This window comes from Ochotona princeps, chromosome 5 (genome assembly GCF_030435755.1).
Source record: "Ochotona princeps isolate mOchPri1 chromosome 5, mOchPri1.hap1, whole genome shotgun sequence".
NCBI classification, from domain to species: domain Eukaryota; kingdom Metazoa; phylum Chordata; class Mammalia; order Lagomorpha; family Ochotonidae; genus Ochotona; species Ochotona princeps.
The window spans coordinates 92130393-92153603 of record NC_080836.1 but is presented as its reverse complement, the minus strand read 5'-3'; the positions used below and the strand labels follow the sequence as shown (position 1 = coordinate 92153603).

At 58.5% G+C, this 23211-nt stretch overlaps 1 protein-coding gene across 1 annotated transcript; it reads right to left on the bottom strand.

The window, feature by feature from the left end:
* Window positions 1-453: 453 nt before the first annotated feature.
* On the bottom strand, window positions 454-21679 carry ASIC4 (acid sensing ion channel subunit family member 4). The gene is made up of 10 exons (XM_004576796.2): window positions 20795-21679; window positions 5443-5587; window positions 5208-5335; window positions 4905-5067; window positions 4416-4472; window positions 2614-2767; window positions 1263-1354; window positions 1097-1176; window positions 840-944; window positions 454-744 (listed from the first exon to the last, which is right to left on the bottom strand). The coding sequence occupies exons 1-10, from the start codon at window positions 21374-21376 to the stop codon at window positions 631-633; spliced, it is 1620 nt and encodes a 539-aa protein (XP_004576853.2). The 5' UTR covers window positions 21377-21679; the 3' UTR covers window positions 454-630.
* Between the last annotated feature and the right edge of the window lie 1532 nt (window positions 21680-23211).

Genomic DNA, 23211 nt, shown 5'->3' with positions numbered 1-23211 from the left:
CCCCCCACCCCCAACAAGCTCAGCCAAGGCAGGCAGGAGCTCCTGCCCCCTCCCAGTGCAGGGGCAGTTGGGAGCTGAGCCAGGCCTGCTGGGTCCCCCAGTCTCCCTGCCCAGAGAGGAGCTGGTCTTGGAGAAGCCGCCCCCGCCCAACCCCAGGGGAAGAGCAGCCCAGCACTCCTGGGTCCTGGGGGCTCACCATCTTCTGTTAATGCCTCGGCTGGGGACCCTGACTTTCTGGGAATGGCCCACCCCATAGCCCCACCCACCACCTTCTAATGGGTAGCCCCACCCCAGCCCCGGGCTCCCCTAAGTATATACAAATGTACAGAGGGCTTAACGCCTGGTAGGGCAGGCTGAGTCCTCTACCTCTTCATTTCTCCTTCCCCCCCACAGGGGCCCCGGTCTTCTTCCAGCCCTCCCTGGGCACCAGCCTGAGGGTGGGGGCTGTGCACCAGAGGGACAGAGCTGTTGACGCAAGCCTGGGGGCTGGGTGAGAGCAGGCTCAGAGTCCTGGTCCCCTGGACAAGCTCCGCACCTCCCCTTTCCCTGCTAGGAGCTGGAGGAGGAGACCAGGCTGGGATCAGAGGAGGGGGAGGTCCCAGATGCCCAGGTTCTTTGCACAGCACCAGCCTAGCAGGCAAAGTCTTCAAAGAGGCTGCCTGGAGTGCTGTGGGGGTGGTGGTGGTTGGGAAGCAGGCTGCTGGCACCCCCGCCCTCAGTACAGCCTCGGCTCTGGCAGGGGCTCTGCAAGAGGAAAGTAAGTGTGTGTGTATGTCTGTGTGGCCTTGCACGGCCAGCCCAGGGACCCCCTCCCCCAGCACAAGGCTCTGTGGTCTTACCTGCTCCTTCAGCTCCTGCAGCCCCAAGGTGGAGATGCCCCCAGCAGAGGTTCGCAGCGGGGTCTTGGGCCGCCGCCATGCCCGTTTCAGTCGGTCCCAGGACACCTTGAGGCAGGATGCAGCAGAGGGCTCTAAGCCCCTAGCCCTCCTGACTCTTCAGTGCCCTCCGGCAGCCTGGCCAGGGAGGGCTCCAGCCAGTCCAAGTCTAGCTCCGTCAGGGCCTTTCCCGACCCCACCCCAACTCTCAGGGCCCTTACTTCATAGATGTAGTCGAGAATCTCCAGCAGGGTGAGGATGCTGGCACCAATGAACAGGCTCATCTGGCCCCCAAGATCTCCTGGGGATCATAGTGGCAGGATCAGAAAGGGCTGGGCTGGACCCAGCCTCCCCCACCACTGGGGCAGGGGCAGGGGCCAGCCTCACCCAGCAGGGCTGACAGCCCGTAGGCTGCTCGCTGCTCCACAGCTTCAGAGGTGAGAGCCTCAAAAAAGACATCCAGCACCAGGAAGTTCTCCCTGTGGGGAGAGGAAGCAAGGCACCCTTGGGGACCCCCTCCTCAAGGGGGTACCAGGAGGGTCTTAACAGCCCAGCAGATCCTGATGCAGACCCCCTGAACTGAGGAGCTGGGGAGCAGCCTCTGGGCCTGAAGGCAGCCCTCCTGCCTCCTGGAAATAGTGTTCACTCTGCATCAGCCTTGGGCCACTCTAGAACCTTCAGTGGCTCCCTGCTACACATCTGTCCACACTCAGCGTAGAGAAGTGGTCCACGTCTCCACCGCCGTGCCTTCCGATCCACACCACTGTCTGCTCTGCTCTTCTCCATGCAGGCTCACCTCGACATCACATCTCACAGCTCTCTACCCAGCTGCTTCTCACACCCCTCCTTCTCCTCCAGCCCCAAGCCCAGGTCCTAAGAGGCCTGGCTGTTGTCCGTCCCAGGGCCTGGGACTCAGCACTATGCCAGCAGACCCAGGCTCACTCACAAACTGCCCCAGGGATTTGTGTCATCATAATCTGTCCCTGTGGGACCCAGCCTTGAGCCTGGCACCTGGATCAGGCCCTGCACTTCCTCAGCTGCTGTTGCCTGGCCCAAAGTTCAGGGTAGCCCCTCCTGCAGGCCCTTTCGTCCCTGTCCCTTCCTGCCTGGCCTTGTTCCCTCAGCACTGTATTCATGTGACATGCATTTCATAGTCCGCAGGTTGCTGAGAGATGAGAAACTCTGAAACCAAGGGTGTCCGTGATGACAGGGCCATGGAACTCAGACATGAGGTGTCGGAGGCCCATCCTGGAGGCAGGGACATACACAGCACCTGAAGAATGGGCAGCTGGTTGGCAGCTGTGGGGTGGGCATTTGGCCCTACAGTGAAGACGCTGCTTGGTAAGCCTGCATCTCTTATCAGAGGGTGTGGGTTCAAGTTTTCCTTCTGCTTCTGTCAGCTTCCTGCTAATGCAACCTTGAGAAGACAGCAGCAGGTGGCCCAAGTGCCACCCATGTGGGAAACCCAGATGGAGTTCCTGGCTCTTGGCTTCAGCCTGGCCCAACTCTGGCTGTTATGGGCATTTAGGGAGTGAACCAGCAAATGGAAGAACTCCCTCTCTCTGTTTTTGTTTCTGCTCTCAAATAAATAAAATTAATAAAGAAATAAAAGGATTGGGAGTTGTACACCTGGCAGGAGACTCACCATGCACAAGCATGCAGCCCAGTCACACACACACACACACACACATGCTCCATGCAGCTACATGCATGCACACATACAGGCACAAGCACCTACCGTATGTAGGTCTCGTTGCGGTTGTATTTCCTTGCCAGGTAGCGGGCTGAGCCCCTGTTAGGGATCCTCACCATGGAGATCTCCTTCCCGTAGCGGGTCAGGTTGCAGGGAGTAGGGCAGAAACACGGGCCCCCGGATCCCCCACCCAGCGAGTCTGCAACACAGACGCACCCACTGCAGTGGGGGGAGGAGCCTGCTCCGAGGCAGGCAGGTCCGCAAGGCAGGTCCAAACCAGCTCTCCCCCAACCAGACATTCCTGGAGGACAGCAGGTGGAGAACCGCTCCCCCGCATCAGACTCCCCAGGAAAGTAGGGGATTGGCAGGCCCTCTTCCACAGGAGTAGCTCTTTGCCCCCTCCAGAAGAAAGAGAGGGTCTTGCAGCCCGGAGGGAGTTGCTAAAGCACATCAACTCCACAGAACCTCAGACACGTGAAGACACTAGGAGGGGTGGACAGATGGATATGCTGACAGACAGAAGGGCAGATAGGACGCGCATGCCTAGTACACTGCGTTGCCTCTGCTCGCTCCTCCTCATCCTCCTGTGTGTCCCAGGGCTGACCTCTGGCCTTGGGCTAGATTGGGTCAATGGGAGGCCCCAACAGCATCAGAGGGCAGGAATGCCTAGCAAGTGTCAGCGTACTTCTTTCCCCAGCACCCTCCCTGCCAGCCCTCAGGGCACACCACAGGCCTCTGGGTGGGCCCCCCAGTGTTCCCTGCCTGCCCACCACCTCAGGCCTGGAGCAGGAAGGCTCCCTGTGTGGTTGCTGCCTTGGGCTGTCCCCACTCCTCCTGTTCACCCAGTTGTTCCTTCACCCAGCACTCTTCACCTGTCCCTTGGTAGGTGACCTGGGGGTATGGCTTCTCCAAGGTGCCATGCTGCTGCCCCAGAATCACAGATCGTCCCTAAGGCCCTGTCACATCTGGAGAACTACCCTGAGACCTGGCATGCACCCCACTTCAAGTGCTAGTCCCCTATGGCTCACCAGAATATCCCTTGGCCTTCTCGCACTGCCTGACGCCCCTGTGGGTGACTCAGAGCCTGCTCCATGGCTCTCACCCCTCCCTGTTCTCTGCCTTGATGCTCAGCTACACTGTCTGTCCAGCACCGCAGACACAGGCACAAGCTTTGGCTACAAAATCTGCCACACACGCTGTCTGCACCACCTAGAACGTGTCCTCCACTGTGCCTGGCTGGCTCCAAGTTGCCCCAGGAGCCTCAGTCCTAGAAGACTTCCTCCAGAAGTTCTCCCTGTCTCCCTTGCACATCCTTCCTTGGGATGCGCCTTGTAGCACCCCTGAGGCCACCCTGTTACGGCCACATGGTGTGGCAAGCCCTGACTGCAACCTGGCCGTGCAGTAAGCTCCACAAGGCAGGGCTCTCGCCCTCACTCTCACCTCCAGCAGCTGGCACAGGCTGTAGCGGTTTGGAGAATGAATGCATCTATAAATGAAGGGATGGGTGGGTGGATAGATGGAGGGTGGATGAGCTGTAGATGAGGAGGACCTGTGGACAGAGGGGCTGCCTCACCCACACTGCCAGCCACTTGGGCGTTCTCCCTGAGACCAAGGAGTTGGGCGTTTCACTTGGTTGAACTGGGGCAAGAAGCCCAGGTTTTTGGATGCAGTCCTGGATTCTGCTACCCCCTACTCTCCTGACTCCACTTACCCAAGTGTCTGGAGTCTGGGATAAGGCCCAACCCTCCAGAAAGAACCCTCCCCCCAGGAAGGGATCAGGAGGAGAGAAGCAAGACATTGGGAGGAAGATAGACACGGGGTGGGGGGCAGGGGCGGGCAGCACGGACCCAGGGTGTGGTCGGCACACTCGATGTAGATATTTGGCGGACAGATGGTCTCGTTGCCTAAAAGAAGAAAGACAATCAGTGCTGGAGCCTGTGGTCCCTTCTCCACACCAAGCACACGTCTAGATGGGAACACACACACACACGTGTGTGTACACAAATGTTCGTGGATGCAAGTACACCCAGAGAGGCACACAGAACACCTGCTCAAGTTGTAAGCATGAATGCATGTGTAAACACAAGCAGGCGCACACTGGCACACACACACATACTAACACTTGCATACATGGATCTGCGCACACAACTCCCACTGACACACATGTGCACACATGATCATGCTCACAAGCATGCATGGAGACATGCCAACACTGGAAAAAGCCCACGCTCCCTCCCACAGGTGTGGATGTGCACATATGTTGTACACATGCCCTTGTCTGTGCACATGAGGGTGTTCTGCCCTGAGACTCCGGAGCCCTGCAGGGTGGCACACACCTGGCATGTGCACCATCCGGCAGTGGCAGCGCTGGAGCACAGCTTCCTTCTCACAGCGCAGGCGGCAGGCAGACACGCTGTAGGCAGAGTAGCCCTGAAGCTCCGGGTCCCTGAGGTCACTCTCAGCCCGGCAGTTGCCCCAGGGCTGTGGCAGGTAGGTCAGCTGCAAGAGGTGGAGGACAGTGAGGTGCCCTGGAGTTGGGGGCGTCCCAACGGGTGAACCGGGAACTTCTGGAGGGCAGATCTAGGCTCGAAGGCCTATAGGTCTCCTGTCCCACCCCTGGCCCAGCTAGCAGCACTCACCCGCTGTTCCTGGCAGGACACAAAAGTCTGGAAGCCGGGAGACACGCCGAATCCCAGCTCGTGGATGTAGGGCGGCTCCTCCTGGCTATGGATCTGCACCCGGATGCCGGCCTCAAACGATGTCTCGTCTGCCGGCAGAGATGGACACTTCTGCATTTCAGCGCCATGAGCAGGGCCCCACCCCCTACCCAGCTCGCATGCCCAGGTCTGCGCCCCCTGCCCCTGCCCTGCGTACTTGTCTCCCGCCAGATGGGCAGGTACTCCTCCTGCTGGATGTCCAGCATGATCTCCAGGCCACTGCCCATGCCTCCTGCCCGGCTGGGCAGCGAGCTCTGCGGATCTGCGTTGAAGGTATAACATTTTCCATAGCGGGTATAGACCTGGGGGTCGGGGAAGGAGAGTGGAGATAGAGCTGACACCACACGCCAAGGTTGCCAGCCTCTGCTGTGGACCACAAGATATGGCTGTCTCCCAGCATGGCATTACAGCCCAGCCTCTCCCCTGAGCTCCACCTTCTCCATGCAAGATGAGAAGGCAGTAAGAACTGTCACTGGCTCCCCAACTTCCACCAGCCACCACCTTTACTCCAATTCCCAAGTCAGAATCCTCCAAACCACCCCTCTGGCCTCAATTCAGTTCTGCAGCGGGTCCTGGAAAATTCTAATCTGAAGCCCACCCATTTTCACAATCAAATCTCCCCCTAACAGCCTCCATTTATCCACACCCGCCCCTCCCCCTCCTCCACTTTGGAATGCTCTTTCCAAAGTTCTCACAGCCAATCACATCACCCGCCAGCGCCTGAAGCTGCTGAAATAACACAACACAACTTATATAAAGAAAGACAGCCAATACCAGCCTCTGCTGGCATTCCATATAGGTGCTGGTTTGAGTTCTGGCTGCTCCTCTTCCCACCCAGCTCCCTGCTTGTGGCCTGGGAAGGCAGTGGAGGACGGCGCAAGGGTTTGGGACCCTGCACCCGCGTGGGAGACCTGAAAGAGGTTCCTGGTTCCCAGCTTCGGATCGGCGTAGCACTGGCCGTTGCGCTCACTTGGGGAGTGAATCATTGGACGGAAGATCTTCCTCTCTGTCTCTCTTCCTCTCTGTATAGCTGACTTTGTAATAAAAATAAATAAATCTTAAAAAAAAAAAAAAAAAAAGAATGGTCCAGCTCTAGCCAGTGCAGTCATTGGGGGAGTGAACCAGTGGATGGAAGATCTCTTTCTCTCTCCTCTCTCTCTCTTTCTCTCCGTAACGCTGCCTTTCAAATACAAAATAAATAAATCTTTAAAAAGGAAGGAAGAAAACCAACCAGAATGGCTTCTCTCTTCGTGGAGAATGAAATCAAATTCCCCCTCTCCCATCTACAGTCTCCTGCCTGTCTCCCCTGCCACTCCACCCCTGTGACAAAAGTCTACACATGGTGCCCTTGCCTCATTTGGCCCCCGTGTTGTTCCCTAGCCAAGCTTGATGTCACGCTCATATCCACCTGCGATTATATGTAGCAGCACCTGCCATACCCCCAAGTTTGTGGCTCATTGTTCGTTGCCTGACCTGAGATGGGCTGGCTCATCTACTTGTCTCCTTGCGCACGGTGTATGCCTCTCTCCCCATCAGAATCGTGCTGCACCGCAACCCTGATTCTGCCCGGCATTGCCCCCTCCAGGACGGGGCCCACAGAACGCATTCACGGGGCGTGAGGACTCAGCTCCCTTGTCCTCCGCCGGTTGTTCTCCCGTGTGGACGCCAGGTGGCGCCGGCACCCAGGAGATGTTTGATGAGGCTGGAGCCGCAGGAATGGGAAAGAGGTTGCGGGAGAAAAGCCGATTGTAGTTTCCGCCTGCCAGGTTCACCCCACAGAGACGAGCCCCTGGGTCAAACCCATCACAGGCAGCACCTTCCCTGGGGCCAGGGGTCGGCGCCCTCAATCACTCGCGCGCTCCCCCTCCCCTCTCCTTGGGAACGGCTTCACACACTCCAAGAAGTTGGAGCAGTGGCACCAGCTGGCTAGGAGAGGAAGGTGCGCTTCCAAGGGGGCAGGGAGACGTCGTGGGGGTGGTCTAGGCACTTGCAGGGCAGCATCAGGATCCCGCCCTGCCCGTCCCCGGTCCTACTAAAGCACCTGAGATCCCCATTCCCTGCAGGCCTTCTGTCCCTCTGCTACCCCAGCTTGGATAACTGAGACTGGGTGCAGTCAACACTGACTGCTTCCTCCACTCTGCACACAGCTATGGGTGGGTCTGATCATTTCTGGGGTGCAAACGGCGGTCCAAGAGCACCAGCTAGGGAACAGACACCAAGAACTTGGCCTACCTGAAGGCTTCCTCTCACACCCTAGGGCTGGTATCCATCCCAGCCCATCCAGGTGAGATGGGGAAGGATGGCTCCACCTGACACCTGCGTTTTCATCCTCTCTCCTACTCCTTCCTTCTGCACCTCCTCAGTGCACCTACTTGCTCATTCCCTCTCCATATCTGCTGCCTCCATATCTTCTGCTGCCCATTTTCCAGCTGCTTCCACACTGCCCCTACTCCGTCATGTCCAGGGAGAGTGGGGCTGGGGAGTGGCAGGGACAGTGGGAGTAGCCAAGTACTCCAGGCCCTGCTCTCAATCCTCTGATCAAATCCTCACAACTACCTTCTGACTTTGATGTTATTATCTCCCCATTCTACGGGTGAGGAAACTGAGACTTGGAGAATTAGGCTGATCTGCCAGTTTCCCAAGACTAGGGCATCTTTAAAGTACAGATTATGATGTCACGGACTAGGAGCAGGCAGATGGGACAGAGCTGAGACTCTGCCTTGATTCTGTGTTGTCACAACCTGCTGGCCCACAGCCCTAAACAGAAAGGTGTTATCTTAATGGGGCAAGGATCCAGCAGGACAGCCTGCTGCTGGACATGGGGCTGGGTGCCAGGTCCCCGGGGCTGTGTCAGCATGGGCAGATGTAGTGACTATGTTAAAAATTGGCTTAATGGAGACTCAACACGATAGCCTAAGGGCTAAAGTCCTTGCTTTGCATGTGCCTGGATCTCATATGGACATCAGTTGGTATCCCAGCTGCTCCATTTCCCTTCCAGTTCCCTGCTTGTGGCCTGGGAAAGCAGTAGAAGATGGCCCAAAGCCTTGGGACCCTGCATCCATGTCAGAGACCTGGAAGGAACTCCTCACTCCTGGCTTTGGGTTGGCAAAGCAGCTGTTGTAGTCACTTGGGGAGTGAACCACAGAATGAAAGATCTTTCTCTCTGTTTTGTTCTCTCTGTAGATATGCCTTTCCAACAAAAAATAAATAAGTAAATCTTTTTTGTTATTGTTTAAAGAATTGGCTTACGGCCCAGCGGCGTGGCCTAGCGGCTAAAGTCCTTGCCTTGAATGCCCCAGGATCCCATATGGACTCCGGTTCTAATCCCAGCAGCTCCACTTCCCATCCAGTTCCCTGCTTGTGGCCTGGGAAAGCAGTTGAGGACGGCCCAAAGCTTTGGGACCCTGCACCCGCGTGGGAGACCTGGAGGAATTTCCTGGTTCCCGGCTTCAGATAGGCAAGCACCGGCTGTTGCGGCTCACTTGGGGAGTGAATCATCGGACAGAAGATCTTCCCCTCTGTCTCTCTTCCTCTCTGTATATCTGACTTTGTAATGAAAAATAAATAAATCTTTAAAAAAAAAAAGAATTGGCTTAATAAGCAGGTTAAGCCTCTACCTACGGCACTGGAATCCGATATAGACACTGATTCAAGTCCCGGCTGTTCCATTTCCCATCCAGCTCCCTGCTTAGCACCTGGGAAGACAGTAGAGGATCCACCTGGGAAGACAGTAGATCCTCTTTGGGACAGTAGAGGGTCCCAAAGCCTTGGGACCCTGTACCTGCATGGTAGGCCTGGAGGAGACTCCTGCCTTCGGATCAGCTCAGCTCTGGCCACTGTGATCATTTGGGGAATGAACCAGATGGGACACCTCTTTCTCTCTCTACTCTCTGTGAATCTACCTTTCAAATAAAAATAAATACATCTTTTAAAAAATAACACAAGGGGGAAAAAAGGAACTGACTCAAATCTCAAAGAATCCCACTTCTTCATATCTGGGCCTAAGGAAATGCTGGGTTCAGCTGGTGCTGACATAGCCAGCTCTGCACACATGTGGCAGGGTAGAGGCCAAAGCATGAGTCATGTGGGGGACCCTAAAGAGAAGAAGCTGCTTGCTGGTGTCCCCCAGCAGCTGGCACCACCTCGACACAGCCCTGATGCCATGCAATGTCATGGTTCTGCCACATCTTGGCCTCCCGCTTGAGAGCCCAGGGATGCCATCAGAAGTAGTGGGAATGAGGCCTCCTCCCTCCAGTAGCTCCACGGTGGTCCAGGCCCAGGGAAAGGCTCCTTTGATCCGCTTTCTCCTTTGAGCCGCTAAGGAAGCCACATGGAGTAAGTTCCTCCCTGGTTAGGAGAAGAAAAGTGGCTTTGTCAGGGATGGCAGGGGGGTGAGGGAGGCGGGGGGGGGGGGCATACACAGCATGGGGTGATGGCCCAGTCACAAGCTGACCTGAGTGCGGCAAAGTGCAGTGTGCAGGGAAGGGGCTTCCTGGAGGACCGCGGTGAACTTGGCTGGGTCTTGGGGCAGCCTCCCTAGCCCTTACACCTGCCGTACCCACAAGATGCTGAGCCCTGTTAGGGGCTGCACGAGCTGGGTTCCTGGCACATGAGGTTAGGAGGTAGGGGGAGCAGCCCAGACCTGCAGGGGCTTCCCTGGAGGGAATGGCCCGGGCTGACAGGCAGGATGGAGACCCCCTGCACAGTCCAGGTCGAGCCCACTGCTGGGCAGAGCACTGCGTTGCCGCGGAGACAGTCCCCGGGCCAGGCGCTGGCAGCAGCAGTGGCGTTGGAGCCGCCAGCTCCTAAGTGGCAGAACTCTGGTGGCAGCACAGCCCCCAGCTTCTGCCATGGAGACGGCACGGCCACTCGGCCACAAGGTCCCAGTGGCGGGTCGCGGCCGCCTGCCTGCGCTGGCTCGAGTGACCTGGGTGTATGAGAGAGTGGGGAGCCTGGGGCTCAGGCCCAGAAAGGGCAAGGTTCTAGACCTAGGAATGTCCACCCAGGTGCAGACCACCACCTCGGGGCTCTTAGCACCCAGGGGCTCTGTCCCCTCACCTCCTGCTTCCTTACTTGTTGCCTTTACTCCCGGGCCCACCTGCCCAGCCCCAGCCAGGGCACATGGCTCCCCAGAGCAGACTGGAGGCAGGACCACGTGACACAGGATACAGGTACTCCTATATCCCCATCCTCCTCTGGCCTGCTCTGACCACCTCCCCGCCAGGACTGGCCTGAACCTCAGCCTGGAGCTGTCTTCCCTAGCTTCTGTTTACGGGCCTCAATCTGTTTCTCAAGAGCTTCTTTTATCCCCTTGGCCCATGTCTCCTAGCACCTGATGCACTGTCCATCTGGGTGCTCTCTGCCCCGGCCCTCTGTGACGCTCTCATGTTGGCCTTCCTTGTGCTTCATCCATCCCCAGTCTGTGTCTCTGGGTTTCCTCCAAGACTTGACCCCTGGGACTGAGGTTCTCCAGTAATCCCTCCCCATCCAGTCTGCCCTCCTCTCAGCCTGGGGTCTGCCTGAGATCAGAGCTCAGGACAGAACAGTACAGAGTCTGTTCCCCCTCCCTCAGCCTGGCGAGCTCCAGCCACCCACAGCTCCCTCTTCTCCAGACAGTACTCCCCCAGCCGACTGGCCCTCTTCCTGGCCCGCCCCTGTCCCCTGCCCCCGCCACCCCCATCCCACCCCAGCCCACAGGGTTAACAGGCAATTAGCAAGGCCAGAGCTCAGCACCCGTGAGCCGAGGGCCCTGGGCCGCCAAGAGATAAGAAGCAGCCAGGAGCAACCCCAGGCCAGGCTGCTCTAATCCCAGAGCTAATCTGCAGCCTGGCCTTTATCTCCACCTCCTTCTGGGCACGCTGCCTCTGCCAAGGCCCTGGCATCTCCTGTGCACCCCACATTTCCATGGTAGCTTCTGCTCCCCTCCTTTAAATGTCCTCAGCCCTCCCCGATGAGATCCACCTGCATGCCCCTCCCTTCACCCCCTGGAATAACTGCCTTCCTGCAGCAGTGTTCGCGCATCAAGGGGGCAGTGGAAGCGGTACATCTTCGTCAGCCTGGTACTGTGACTAGCTCCCCAGGGTCAGACAGCTCACAGTCCTTGACCTCCACTCGGACACACAGCCTCCCCTGTGCTGGGTGGGTGGGGAGGCATTAGAAGCCAAGGCCCAGCACCTAGGTGTCTGTACCACCCAGAAGTCGGTCACTCAGCCCCACCCCACACTGTACAGGGTGGAAACAAGGACAACCACAGCCAGATGCATGTCCAAGGGCCCTCAGGGCTGGGGACAAATTCAGAAGCGGAACCTGGTCCCCCTCCCCAGCTAGTGGCAGCACTTGTCACTAATGTTCCTCCGAGGGAATCACGGGTCCTGGGCCACCGATGGCCTGCCAGGCTTAACAACCTCGCTGCACCCCAGTTTCCTCACCTGCCAAGTGGGGGCAGAGACATAAGATTGATGTTTCCATTGAAAAGCAGAATTAGAAAGAGAGGTCTTCTATCCTGGTTCAGTCCCTAAATGCCTGTAGCATCCAAGGCTGGGCCAGGCTGAAGCCAGGAGCCAGGAGTTTCATCCCCATGTCTCAGCTGGATGATGGCTTAAACCCACATCCTTACCTCCCAGGGGCCTTAGTAGGGAGCTGGGTTGGTGGGTACTCTGATAGGGGGTGTGGAAGCTCCGAGAGACAGATGAATGTGCTATACCACAGCGCCAGTCCCATGGGGCATAGGATTCTAAACCTAGCAGAACAAAGTCCAAAATCCATCTCTTCCTGCCACTTCAGGTGTGTGATTCAACCCCACTGCTGGGCTTGCTTGTCTGCAATAGAGAACCAGTGATTCCCTCTTGGAAGGGGAAGCATGAGGGGGGCAGGGATAGTCAGAAGGACACACAGCAGGTGCTCTAGAGCTCAGAGTCCACTTGATAGCAGAGTTTCCTGCCTCTTTGGCTTTGGATGCTTGCTCACCCATTCTCTTAGTGCATCACAGCCAGGGTCAAGATTCTCCATTCTGTTTTTGGAGCTGCTGAGGTGATGGAGCCCGCTCAGGGCAGAAGCTCCCCCATCACTCTAAGATGTGCTGTCCTGCCAGGTGGGAAGCTTGACCTTGTTCACGGGGATGGGAGGGCTAGTCTGTAGCATTCACATTTTGTCACGGAAGCTCTCTGGTCCTAACCACAGGCACTCCTCGGGGTGCTCTGGGGAAAGAACGTCCATCTGTAATCGCAATGGCTGGCATTCCCAGCCATTGGTGCCAGTATCAGTTCCAAGGGTACAATAGAGATGAACTCCTGGAGCCTCACAAAAACCCTTAGAGAGACACTTGCCATCTCCAGTCCCCATTTGACAGTCAAGACAATGGAAACACAGGGAGGGTAAGGAGCCTGACCCATCCACATCATGCCCACCAGTGTTTTTGGCCTCAAGTCCCTACTCATATCCACTGCCCACCCAGCACACACCTGCAATGGCAGGTGCCTGGAAATGGTGTAGATGTCAGACAACCCTAACATGTGCGACACCAGCCACTGAGCCTGTGCCATATGCCAGGCACTGTGCTGGGTGCTCAAAAAGCCTCAGAGAACAAGAGCCTGGGCTTGAGGAGTCGGCTGCTTGGCTGCCAAGATGTTTATTCATTCAGCAGGTGTTTGTTGGGGCAGGTATGCGGTGTGGTGGTTAAGATACTGCTCAGTATGCCTTTATTTTAGAATGCTTGTGTTAAAGTCCCAGCTCCCACAGCACCTGCTAATGCATACCCTGGCAGATAGCAAATGACGACTCAGGGAGCTGGATCCTTTGCCACCACGTGGGAGACCAGGAAGGAGTGCCTGGCTTCTGATTTCTTCCTGGCCTAGCCTCACCTGTTGCAAGCATTTGGGAAGTCAATCTTTTTCTATTTTTTAAATAAAAAGCATATTTTTACAATGTGTACAGTGCTTGTTGTGCATCTCCGCCTCTTGGCAGGCAGGTCCGAAATGCTGAGCCGACTGCAGAGAGCAAAAACAGATGAGCCCAACAGCCAGGTGAATGGTCACACACTACCAGAGATGGCCCAGCTGGGAAACAATGCTCACCCAAGGCCTGCAACAGCAACAGGAATCCAACTCGGATTCCGGGAAAGTCTCTCTGAGCAAGTCAACAGGTCCCTTCTCAGGAAGAGCAGCAGATAGACCATGCCCCAGTCAAGCCACAGGGAGAAACCTGGCCCCTTCTCCAGCATAGCTGCTTCTGCAGGTGCACCTGGCGGCCTCCAGCCCCAAATCAGCAAAACTCCAGGATCACAGGTTTTGGAAGGCAGCATCCTCCCCTAGGTGAGACCAGGAGGCTGAGTTCTCAGTGCTGGCTCAGATGTAAATGTGGGAGCCCTTGGACCCCACCAAGGCACCCCATCAAGATGTCAGTGACCCAGGTAGGAAAAGCCAGGCAAAGCACCACATTTCATGGAAGAGGAGACCGCAGGCCTCCAGGACCTATCAACAGTCAGACCCCATTCTCCAAAGGGCTGCCGTTTTAAACCCCACAAAATCAATTTAGCAGGCTGTTGTTACAATATGTGTAAGTGCTAACCGAGGGCTCCCCAGCCATTCCTAGCCCCTGCTGCAAAGTTGTTGGTTACTAGTTCAGCTTCCATCTTGGAGCAACGCGCCCTCCTACAGCTGAGAAGGTGGCGGTGCGCGGAGTGGGTGTATGGATGTGCGCCCGCCAGGGACCCCAGCGGCCACAGTCCGCGCGTACTCCTGCACCGTCCTCTGCTCCCGCAGCACAGACCTGGCCCGTACCCAGAGTGCGGCCCCCACGGGCCGCGCCGCGCTCCCTCCTGCGGGGCAGGCATCCATCAAGGCGCCCGGGCGCCCTCTCTCCAGTCTCCTCCAGGCTCCTCGGCTCTCCTCCACGGGTTTGCCTCATTTGCATTCCCTCGGCTCCCAGGCTCCTCGGCAAAGTGACCTCCGCGCACACAGCAGCGCCAGAGGCTTCCACTGCCGAGGGAGACTCCGCCGCCCGCCGCCCCCGGGAGAGGGCCGAGAGGAACGACAGCCCCGAGGATCGGGCAGGGGTCTTGAACGGAATGGTGGTGGTGGTGGTGGTGGTGGTGGTGGTGGTCTGGGAGTGCTGCACACGACGGTGGTTGGCAGGTAGAAGCCCGGAAGAAGCTGTAAACCGGATGCAGCAGGGACGCTGCAGGACGCAGTGGGATTTGAACTCGCGACCCCAGGTCCCCAGCCTGAGGGAGTGAGCTTTAGAGCTCGGCTTCCGGATTTTCTGCAAGCTGTGCCCAGAATCGGTACCCTTTGCTTGCTTTGAACCCTGCTCCTCCAAACGCTCCTCCTCGGTGCCCCGAGACCCCGCAGGTCCCCCTCCTCCTCCACGGAGGGCCCAGCACAGCCCCCCGCCGCGCCGCCTCCCGTCCCCTCCCCCTCCTTGGTATTTACACCTTTCACACATTTGTAAGCTATTATCCTGTCCACGCTTAGTCACCGCTGAGCCAAGCGCCACGGATTTAGCTCCTTTAATCTTTCCTCCTAAATCAATCCTCCATTTCCCCTTAATCATCCCGTGGCTCCTCTCTGAACTCTGTCGCTGCTGCCTGGCTGCGGCAGCCTCTGCCCCACTCTGCGACTGCTCCCCCCACTCCACTCCACACCCCAGCCCCAAACTGGTGTCCCCAAGGGCACAGAGAAGGAGCATTTGGGGGGTGGGAAGGATTTCCAGAGCCAGTCCCCAGCCTGCTGGCCACCTTCCCCCGCTCCGAGGGCGGAGGAGGGGTGTGGGGAGCTGGAAGGTCCCCTCCCCCTTAAATTCTGGACCTTCCACTCCCCACCCTCTGACCTCTGACCTCTTCCTCCTGACGTCGCTTCCCCTCCCACTCCAGCCCCCTCTCTAGGATGGCTCTGAAAGACCCCAAGTCTCCAGCTGGAGCTGCCAAAAACAAAACAAAGCAAAAATCCCTCTGCATGTCTTCTTCCCTCTGGGCCTCCCATCTTCTCTGTCCAGCTGTGGGGGCGGCAAGACCCGGGAGGATAGGGGCTGCGGATGAGTCACCTTCACCCCCTCCTCCCGGGGGACTGTCATCGCTCCTGCCCACCCCACCCCCTTTGCCACCACGCAGCCCAGCCGTAACCACGGCCTCGCTCGAGTGGCAGAGAGGGTCGAGGGTGCCGGCTGCTTCCGGCAGGCACTTGTTCCCATCCCTTCCACACTCCCCAAAAGGCCAGGACCTGCCATCCACCACAAGGGGGAGCAAAATCCTCCCAGGAAGACCCCCACCACACCGGTTGGGGAGCGTGGGGCAGAGCTCCCAGGAAGGTGCTGGGGCAGGGTTAAGAAAGAAGGAAGATGGGAGGGGCCCCAGCCAGGCCAGGCTGAGGGGGCCATTTCTCCAAATGCTAATCAGCATCTTCCGGCAGGGCAGGGAGCCGCTGAGCTGGTAATGAGCCCAGCTCGGGTTGATTCCTGATTAATGAAGAGGCCACGGGGCTGCAGAGGGGGGAGGGTGGGGCACTTCCTTTGCAGCACCCAGTGGGTCACCTGAGCAGTCACGGTCTCTGTCCTGCCATTGCTGGACCACACGGCTCCACAGCCTAAGCAGCCGGGCCGGCGAGCGCCCCCTCCAGGAGAGCCCTAGAGGCCGCAGCTGAAGGAGCTGGGGTGACAGCAGGCAGGGGGAACCTAAGGCAGCTCCCGTCAGCAGTTTACAGTCCGAAGGAGTTTGATTAAGATCATCAAACTCTGGAGCTGCTTTTGATAAAAGTGCGTGAGAGCTGCCAAGCTGTTTCTTGGTACAGGGGGTGACAGCCAGAGCCCAGGACAGCTCATTTATCTGAAGACCCCACACTTCCCTGCTGTGCACCTTCCAGGACAGGCCAACCCTGGAATCAGTTTTAAACTCAGTGTCCTCTGGGTTTGTGCCTTGGGAATAGACGGGCCTAGTGGGGGCAGAGGGCTGCACGGGGGTCAGTGTGAGGCTCATCTGATAGATGAGTGGTTGGATGGACTGTCGAGAGTCCTCTCTCTTGCAGAGCCAAGGCAAGGGTCAGCCCTTAGATACCATGGTCCTCACCTGAAAGCCAAACTTTGGGATGGTGATGGAATCTAAGGTTGCCCCTTCCATGACCAAGGAAAGGAGTTGAGGGGCAGACTTCAGTACTGGCCTGGCCACACCAGGGCTAAGCCAAGCTCTGGGATAGGAGAGGGTTACTGCCAGGTTCCCCAGCCTGAGGGCTGGGATAGCCAGAGAGTGACTGCCGGGCTGCCTGCTGTTCCCCTTGCCTCAGTGCCATACCGGGTAGCGGCTGGGTGGGGCTGGGAGAGGAGGGGGGAGGGCGGTGAGGGGGACTGCCCAGCTGGAAGAGGCCTTGTCTAATTGTGCCTGATTAGTAGAGAGGAAGAGAACAGGGCGAGTGATTAATAGTCATGGCACTCAGCAGCCTGTGGGGGAGGAGGGTTGGGAGGGGGAGGACAGCCTGGGCTCTAAAGGGGACCGAGACAGCGAGGCACCCACAGGCCCTGGTCTCCTGTCCCTCTTGGGGGCAGCCTGGGCCCCTGAAGTCTACTCTGCTGCACTCCCTCGGACTCTCCACCTCGCCCCCACCCCATGCCTCAATCTTCCAGAGGAATGGAGAAGAGCAAGGTTGGGTATTACACCTGCCTTTGCCCACACAGGGTCTGCAAGCACCCCACGTGCCCTACCTCCAGCTCAGCCTGGGACCTCAGCCCAGAGAGTCAATCACAGCCCCAATCCAGCCTCAGACATCCTTTGTGAGTTGCACTCCAGCCCTCAGAACCCCATCTTCCAGCACCACTGTGAGCCGCGCTATCCGAGATGGCAGCCACTGGGCACACGCGGCTTCTCTGAAATGGAAAACTCATCTTCCACATCACACTCATGGTATTGCCAATGTTCAGCAGCCGAGTGCTGCCAGGGATGGCCAGACCCAGGACATCTGCATCTGCGAGAGCTGTTTTGTTGCTGGCGCTGACTGGGAAGGTGCACACACACGTTGCATATGTGTGTGGAAGGATGGTGGCCAGTGGGGGTGCTGCCACAGAGCAGAGGCGGGTGCTCGTGGAGGGGGGAGACGTGGTAAAGGAAGGTAGCCACAATGCCACTGTTTGGGTCAGGAACCGGTGGGCAGGGTTGAGAGTAGCAAGGTTAAGCATCGGCAGGTGCCAGAAGGGTGGCAGCACAGCTGACCCTAACAGGGTGCATACTGTGTGCTCCAGGCAGGGTGTGAAGCTCTTGGCCAGCATTTTCCTAATCTTCAGGACAAACCCCAGGTGTTTAGACTCCAATTCCCAGCTGACAAATACAGAAACGTGCTCATGGAAAGCTTTGTGGCTTCCTCCAGGACTCACTGCTTAAAGGATAGAGCTGAAGTTGGACAAGGAAAGCTCCAGAAGAGAAAAGGAAGGCTCCAGACCCTACCCACCGTACCTCTGCGGTGTTCTGCCCCAGCTTGGAGGAGACACTGCACGGCGGCAGGGGCGTGGAGGGACACCCTTGTATTTTACAGCTAAGGAAAGGAAGCCAAGGGAGAAAGAGTGGGTTGTGCCCTCTGGGAAACATGCAGCTACAAGGAGGGAGCGCCCTCAGATGGAGGAGAGCAGAGATGGTCTGGGCGAGAGCACACATAGGTAGTGGTGGAAGCAGCAGACATGGCTGCGAGTGTGTTGGCATGAATGTGCAAGAGAAAGACAAGAGCTGTGGAGCCCAGCTGGGGGTGGGCAGAGATGGGAGGGAGGGGGCACAGCCTCTGCTCTGTCTTTCACTTCCCTCACCTCCTCTCTAAATCGTGCCCTCCTGCCTCATCTCTTCAGCCTCCCCAGCCCGTGCAGTCTGGAAAGGCCCACCAATAGCTTGAACTCAGACCCTCCACTGTGTGCACCTGCCTCACCTATCTGTCCTGGCCCCCTGAGATTAATTTCTGCATGCTTGCTTACACCCTGAGGGTCCCTGTCCCTGCTCCAGGCAGCAGGCCTGCTATCACCTGCTCCCACTACCACAGTTCCCAGAAGGGAGCCCAGCACACAGTAGGTAGGCAGAAACAGGGCAAGAGGTAGGGGTTTGTGTGGAATACATGGATGGACTGGCTGGCTGAATGGGTGTAGATAAAGGGATGTTGGGGAGAGCGGGGTGAGAGCTGTGACCGCGGTAACAGAAGCAGGAGTGGCAGCTTAGGGGACTGGGGGAGGGCGCATTACCGGGAGTAAAAATAGGCTGGAAAATGTGACATTTATTAACTTGGATTCCGGACGAAAGGTCACAGCAGAATGGGGAGTGGGAACATGGAAACAAGGAAGGCAACAGAAAACACACACCAGCCCCTTTCCGAAGCCCATGGCTGTCACCCACCATTTCGCCACCCACAGCCTGGCAGCTGCCCTGCCGACCAGCTCACGTGCCCATCATGGGCTCTCTGGCCTCACCAGGCAGTTCGTGGTGGACCCTATGTCCCCAGTGGACCTGAGGCCGTTGGCCACAGGCTCCTCCTCCACCCTTGCCCCAGGAACACCTGGACTCCCTTCTCTTCCCCACAGCCTATACCAGGCATTCCCATCCCATCTACAATTCCACCCCAGCCCCGGGCCTCGGACTTCAGGAGGTTCCACGAGAAGCCACTCTCCTGGCTGTGGCCAGGATTCCAGAGGCACTCACCATCCTCCTCAGGGGATTCCCTGTCCCTGTGTCCTCCTGGCACCCCCTCCTTTCCAGGAGGCTGGGCAGGAATCCTCTGCCTCCCTCCCCCCACTTCCTCAGTCCTCTGCTTCCCTTCCTCCCCTGCCCTCCCACTGACATTTCATTCCCCTTCCATGCCTGTGCACAACCCCCTCCCCAACTCTCACTCAGGGACACAAAGACCCCATTGATTTCTGCCCCAAGAGCACCTGCTGAGACTGGGCTCAGAGGAGACCATGAATCCTAAAGGCCACACATGCACTGCACACCCTGCCACCTCCTTGGCAGCCCTCCCAGCCCCAGTATGGTGGAGCAGCGATGTGCCCTGGATGAGGAGGTGTGCAGCTAAGCAACAGGCAGTGTCCCTGACTCTTCTTGCAATGCCATCCTCTCTTCCCATCCCTTGCTTCTGCCCCCTCCCTGCCCCAGCCCATGGCAGGAAGCCTCAGACCCTGTACATGTATTGGGGACCAGGAATCTGGTTGGAGCAGTGAGCAAGTGAGGACCTGGTGGGGGTCAGGTGCTGGGCTGTGATCAGGGAATGTCCACTTTGCTGCTGGAGGCTGGGCAGTGCTGGGCACCATGTCGATGCCATACATTTGCATATGCACAGGGCAGTGGAGGTGGCCAGGATGAGAATACATGAATCCACAGTGCTGGGTGTCCGAAGACAGAGCCCTGACAGACAACCTGCAAGACACACACACACATGCCTAGGGGACAGGGTGGGTGGCAGGGGGAGATACATGAGACTAGCTCTAGCTCAAGCTGACTCCACTCCTGGCCAGGATGCATATGTCTGTGACCATGCACACGTGAGAGATGGCACCAGCAGCCCCTTGCATGGCAAGTGATGCTCGGGCTACCTGGGGGTCAGGGGGAGGATGTTAGGAGAAGGGCTGGCATCCACAGCATGACCTATGCCCCACAGCTAAGCAAGGGCTGGGATCTAGAGCCAAGCATCTCTCTGGGTGTGTATGAGGGTGTGGGTGTGCAGCTGTGCACGTGGCTGTAGTGACAGGGACACGGAGTGGCAGTGTGCAGGAACCCATATCTGTGAGCAGCAGCACACATGTGTGTGTGTGTGTACACCAACAGAGAGGGTGACTTAAGCCCATCAAAGGGAATGAGTGAGTCCCGGCAAAACAGCCAGATTGGGCAGGGGAATAGCAAGAATGGGAGATGGAGGGGGGACTGGCCAGTGGGAGAGGCTGCAGGGGGCAGCATGAAAGAGGGATGTGTGTGGAAGCCTGCAAAGGGGGGCGAAGACCCAGAGGCAGAGAAGGGACACTGGCTCCCAGTGTAACCGGAGCCCCACTCCCTCTAGCACGCTTGCAGGGCCAGATCCCCAAGAGGCAGCCCCTCAGTCTGGCTATAGTCAGAGACCCCCCCCAACACCCCCTCCCCATCACCTACATCTTCTGGGAAGGAGCACCCCTCCACCACTACAAAGAAAGAGGGAACAAGAGCCAAGTGGTGTGAAAGGGGGCCCAACCCCGAGATGGCACATCCCCAACCCTGCAAGCTGACCACCAGCTCCAAGACTGTTGGGCCCATCCCCAGGGTATGTCCCACCTCCCTCTTGGTCCCCAGCCCTGCCGAAGACACAGGACCAAGAAGAGAGCATCGGCGGCAGCTCCAGGGTAAGCGCGTAGGAGCGGCCGCTGCTCCACACGGCTGGGAAGCTGGAGGGAAACTCCTGGCGTGGGGGAGACACGAGGCCAGCCTCCGGTGGCGGAAGGCAGGGAAGCCCTGTGGAGGATGCCCGCCCCTCTCCAACACACACACACACACACACACACACACACACACACACACACACGCTGGCAGCACTCACCACAGAGAAGTTGCTGGCAGAGCAGTGGTGCCCACTGAAGTTGCAGCTCTTGAGCATGTCGGCTAGCTGGTGGCCAGTACGGTTAAGGATGTCGACCATGTCTGGTTCCGGGTACCGCAGGCCAGCAGCACGGTGCCCATCCCGGTCTTTGGGGGGCAGCCCTGTCAGGTTGGCCAGGTGAAAGATGTCGGCATCGCTGAGGGCTGAGTGCCGGAAGCGGTTGATATTGCAGAGGGTGACGGCCGGAAAGCCTGCCACCGGGGCTGGGACAGCCGGGTCCATTGCCACCAGGTGAGGCCGGGTCAGGTAGCCCCAGGCCAGGCCAGCAGCCTGGTACAGAAAGGCTGCCAGTGAGGTGAGTAGGGCAAGTGCCCACAGGGCTCTCCGTGGTCCGTGGGGGCCTGGGCCACAGGCCCGGCCCAGCCCATGCAGGGTGCTAGTGCTGGCAAAGGTGGCCAGGTCGCGGGGGGCTGCTGCCCCTGGGGCAGCCCCCAGGAGGCTTTGCTCATCCCCTGCCTCTTTCTCCTTGGGTTTCGCATCTTCCTCAGCGAATTTGATTTTGCACACAATCTCAATCGGCATCTGTCCCCGGCTGCTGGGACCTGCCTCTCTCCTGCCCTCCCTCCCTAGCAGGCAGCCCGTGCCCTCCGGAGTGGCGGCGGCGGTGGTGGTGGTGGTGCTAGTGGTGGTGGTGGTGGTGGCGTTGGTGACGGCGGCGGCAGCGGCTGCTCTTCTAAACTCAGGGCAAAGCGGGAGGAGGACTGGGACGGGGTGAGGGCCCGAGGTGGGGGAGTCACTCCCACTCCCAGCGGCTCTGCAGCCCTGGTGCGCGGCCGCCTCTGCTGCCTCTGCTTGTCTCTCTTCTCGATCGTCTCCTTGTGGCTTCCCTTATCAGCACCAGCACAGCTGTCAGCCCCTGCGTGTGTCCCTGCGAGCGAGTGAGCGAGTGAGCGAGGGAGCGAGCGCTGCTCCGCCACGCCGCGCAGCCCCAGTCGCTCGGCTCAGCATGTGCTCGGGAGCCCACCCCATGCTTAATAATTCAGGACATGTCAACAGCGTTTCACCGGCGGCACTGGCAGCAGGAGCCAGGCCAGGGACCTGGGTGGCCCCCAGCTCAGGACAGCAATCTTGGGATTGGGACTGCCTGTCACACCCTAGCCATTCACGGGGAGGATGGGGGAGTGCCCCATATGGCCACCCAAGGCACCCATGGCAGGGCATGCTGCCCAGGGTGCCTGGCTTATGCTGCTGCTCTCCTAGCTCAGAGCTGGGCAGGGTCAGTTAACTCTGTCCCCCACGTCCTGGCCTCCCTGACTCCAGCCCCTGGCCACCACCTGATCCCACTACCCCACTCATGCAGCAGCTTCCAGAAACTCCTTTACAGAGAGCCACTTGTTTGAATGAGGGAGAGGAGGGGAACAGAGAGAGGAGGGCAGGCAAGAGAGACCAGGGGACCACGGGGACCACGGGGACTCCACTGAGATCTTTGGCCTTCTGGGGCTTTACTCCAGCACCCACTGTAACCTTGGCCCCCCCCTCCCAGAGGCTGGCTGTGCTGTTTGCCAGCCGCGTGCTCACTTGTGGCTGGGATGGAGGGCATGCTGGCTGACTGGCACATCTGTGGCCACTTTGCTTCCTCAGATTTCTTGTCACACTGGTTTGGAGGCAGGGTGCTGAGTGAACTGGCTAAGCATCAAAGAAAAGGGGAGGTGGGTGTGTGCTAGAGGAAGGAGAAGAACCCCAAGGCAGGAGTTGCGGGGAGGGTACAGGGACAGTTCTGGGCTTTGGTGGGAAGGGTGCTAACCTAAGGAGACTTGGGAGGGTGAGGGGACTGGAGAGTGGGTTGGGGGAGCCCCTTGGCAGCTGCTGTCTACTGCGGGGGGGAGCAGACATGTGGCTGCATCACAGGCAGAAATGGGGATGCATCGACGCCCTTGGGAGGTGGGAAAGACAAGAAGGAGCCGCTTGTGCTCTGGGGAGCCATGTAAAAGCTTGAACCCTGATGGGGGAGCAAGCATTTGCCCCGCCAGAGGCAGAGGCAAGGGTGGGGGGCTGATTAATCGGGGCGCTAATGAGCAGCCAAGAGAGAGGAAACTTGGAGGGGCGGGGGAGTCGGCTCCATCGATCCGAGCCGCGGAACCAGCAGCAGGGAAAAAAAAAAAGTGAGAAGAGAATCGATCTGAGGGAAACGGCAGCTGCCGGGGATTACAACCCGAGGTCCACCCGCTGCCCAGCGGCCGGCCCTCCCTCCCCTGCGTCCGGCCTGGCCCCGGGGGAAGGACCGGGCCAGCTGCCCCACGGATCAGGGAGCCACGCACGCAGGCACGCACACATGATGTCTGTCCTGGTGTCTGTCCTGGCTGCACAGGAGGCCAGCTTGGGGTCTCTGTAGGATGGAGCCCACCAGGCTACACAGA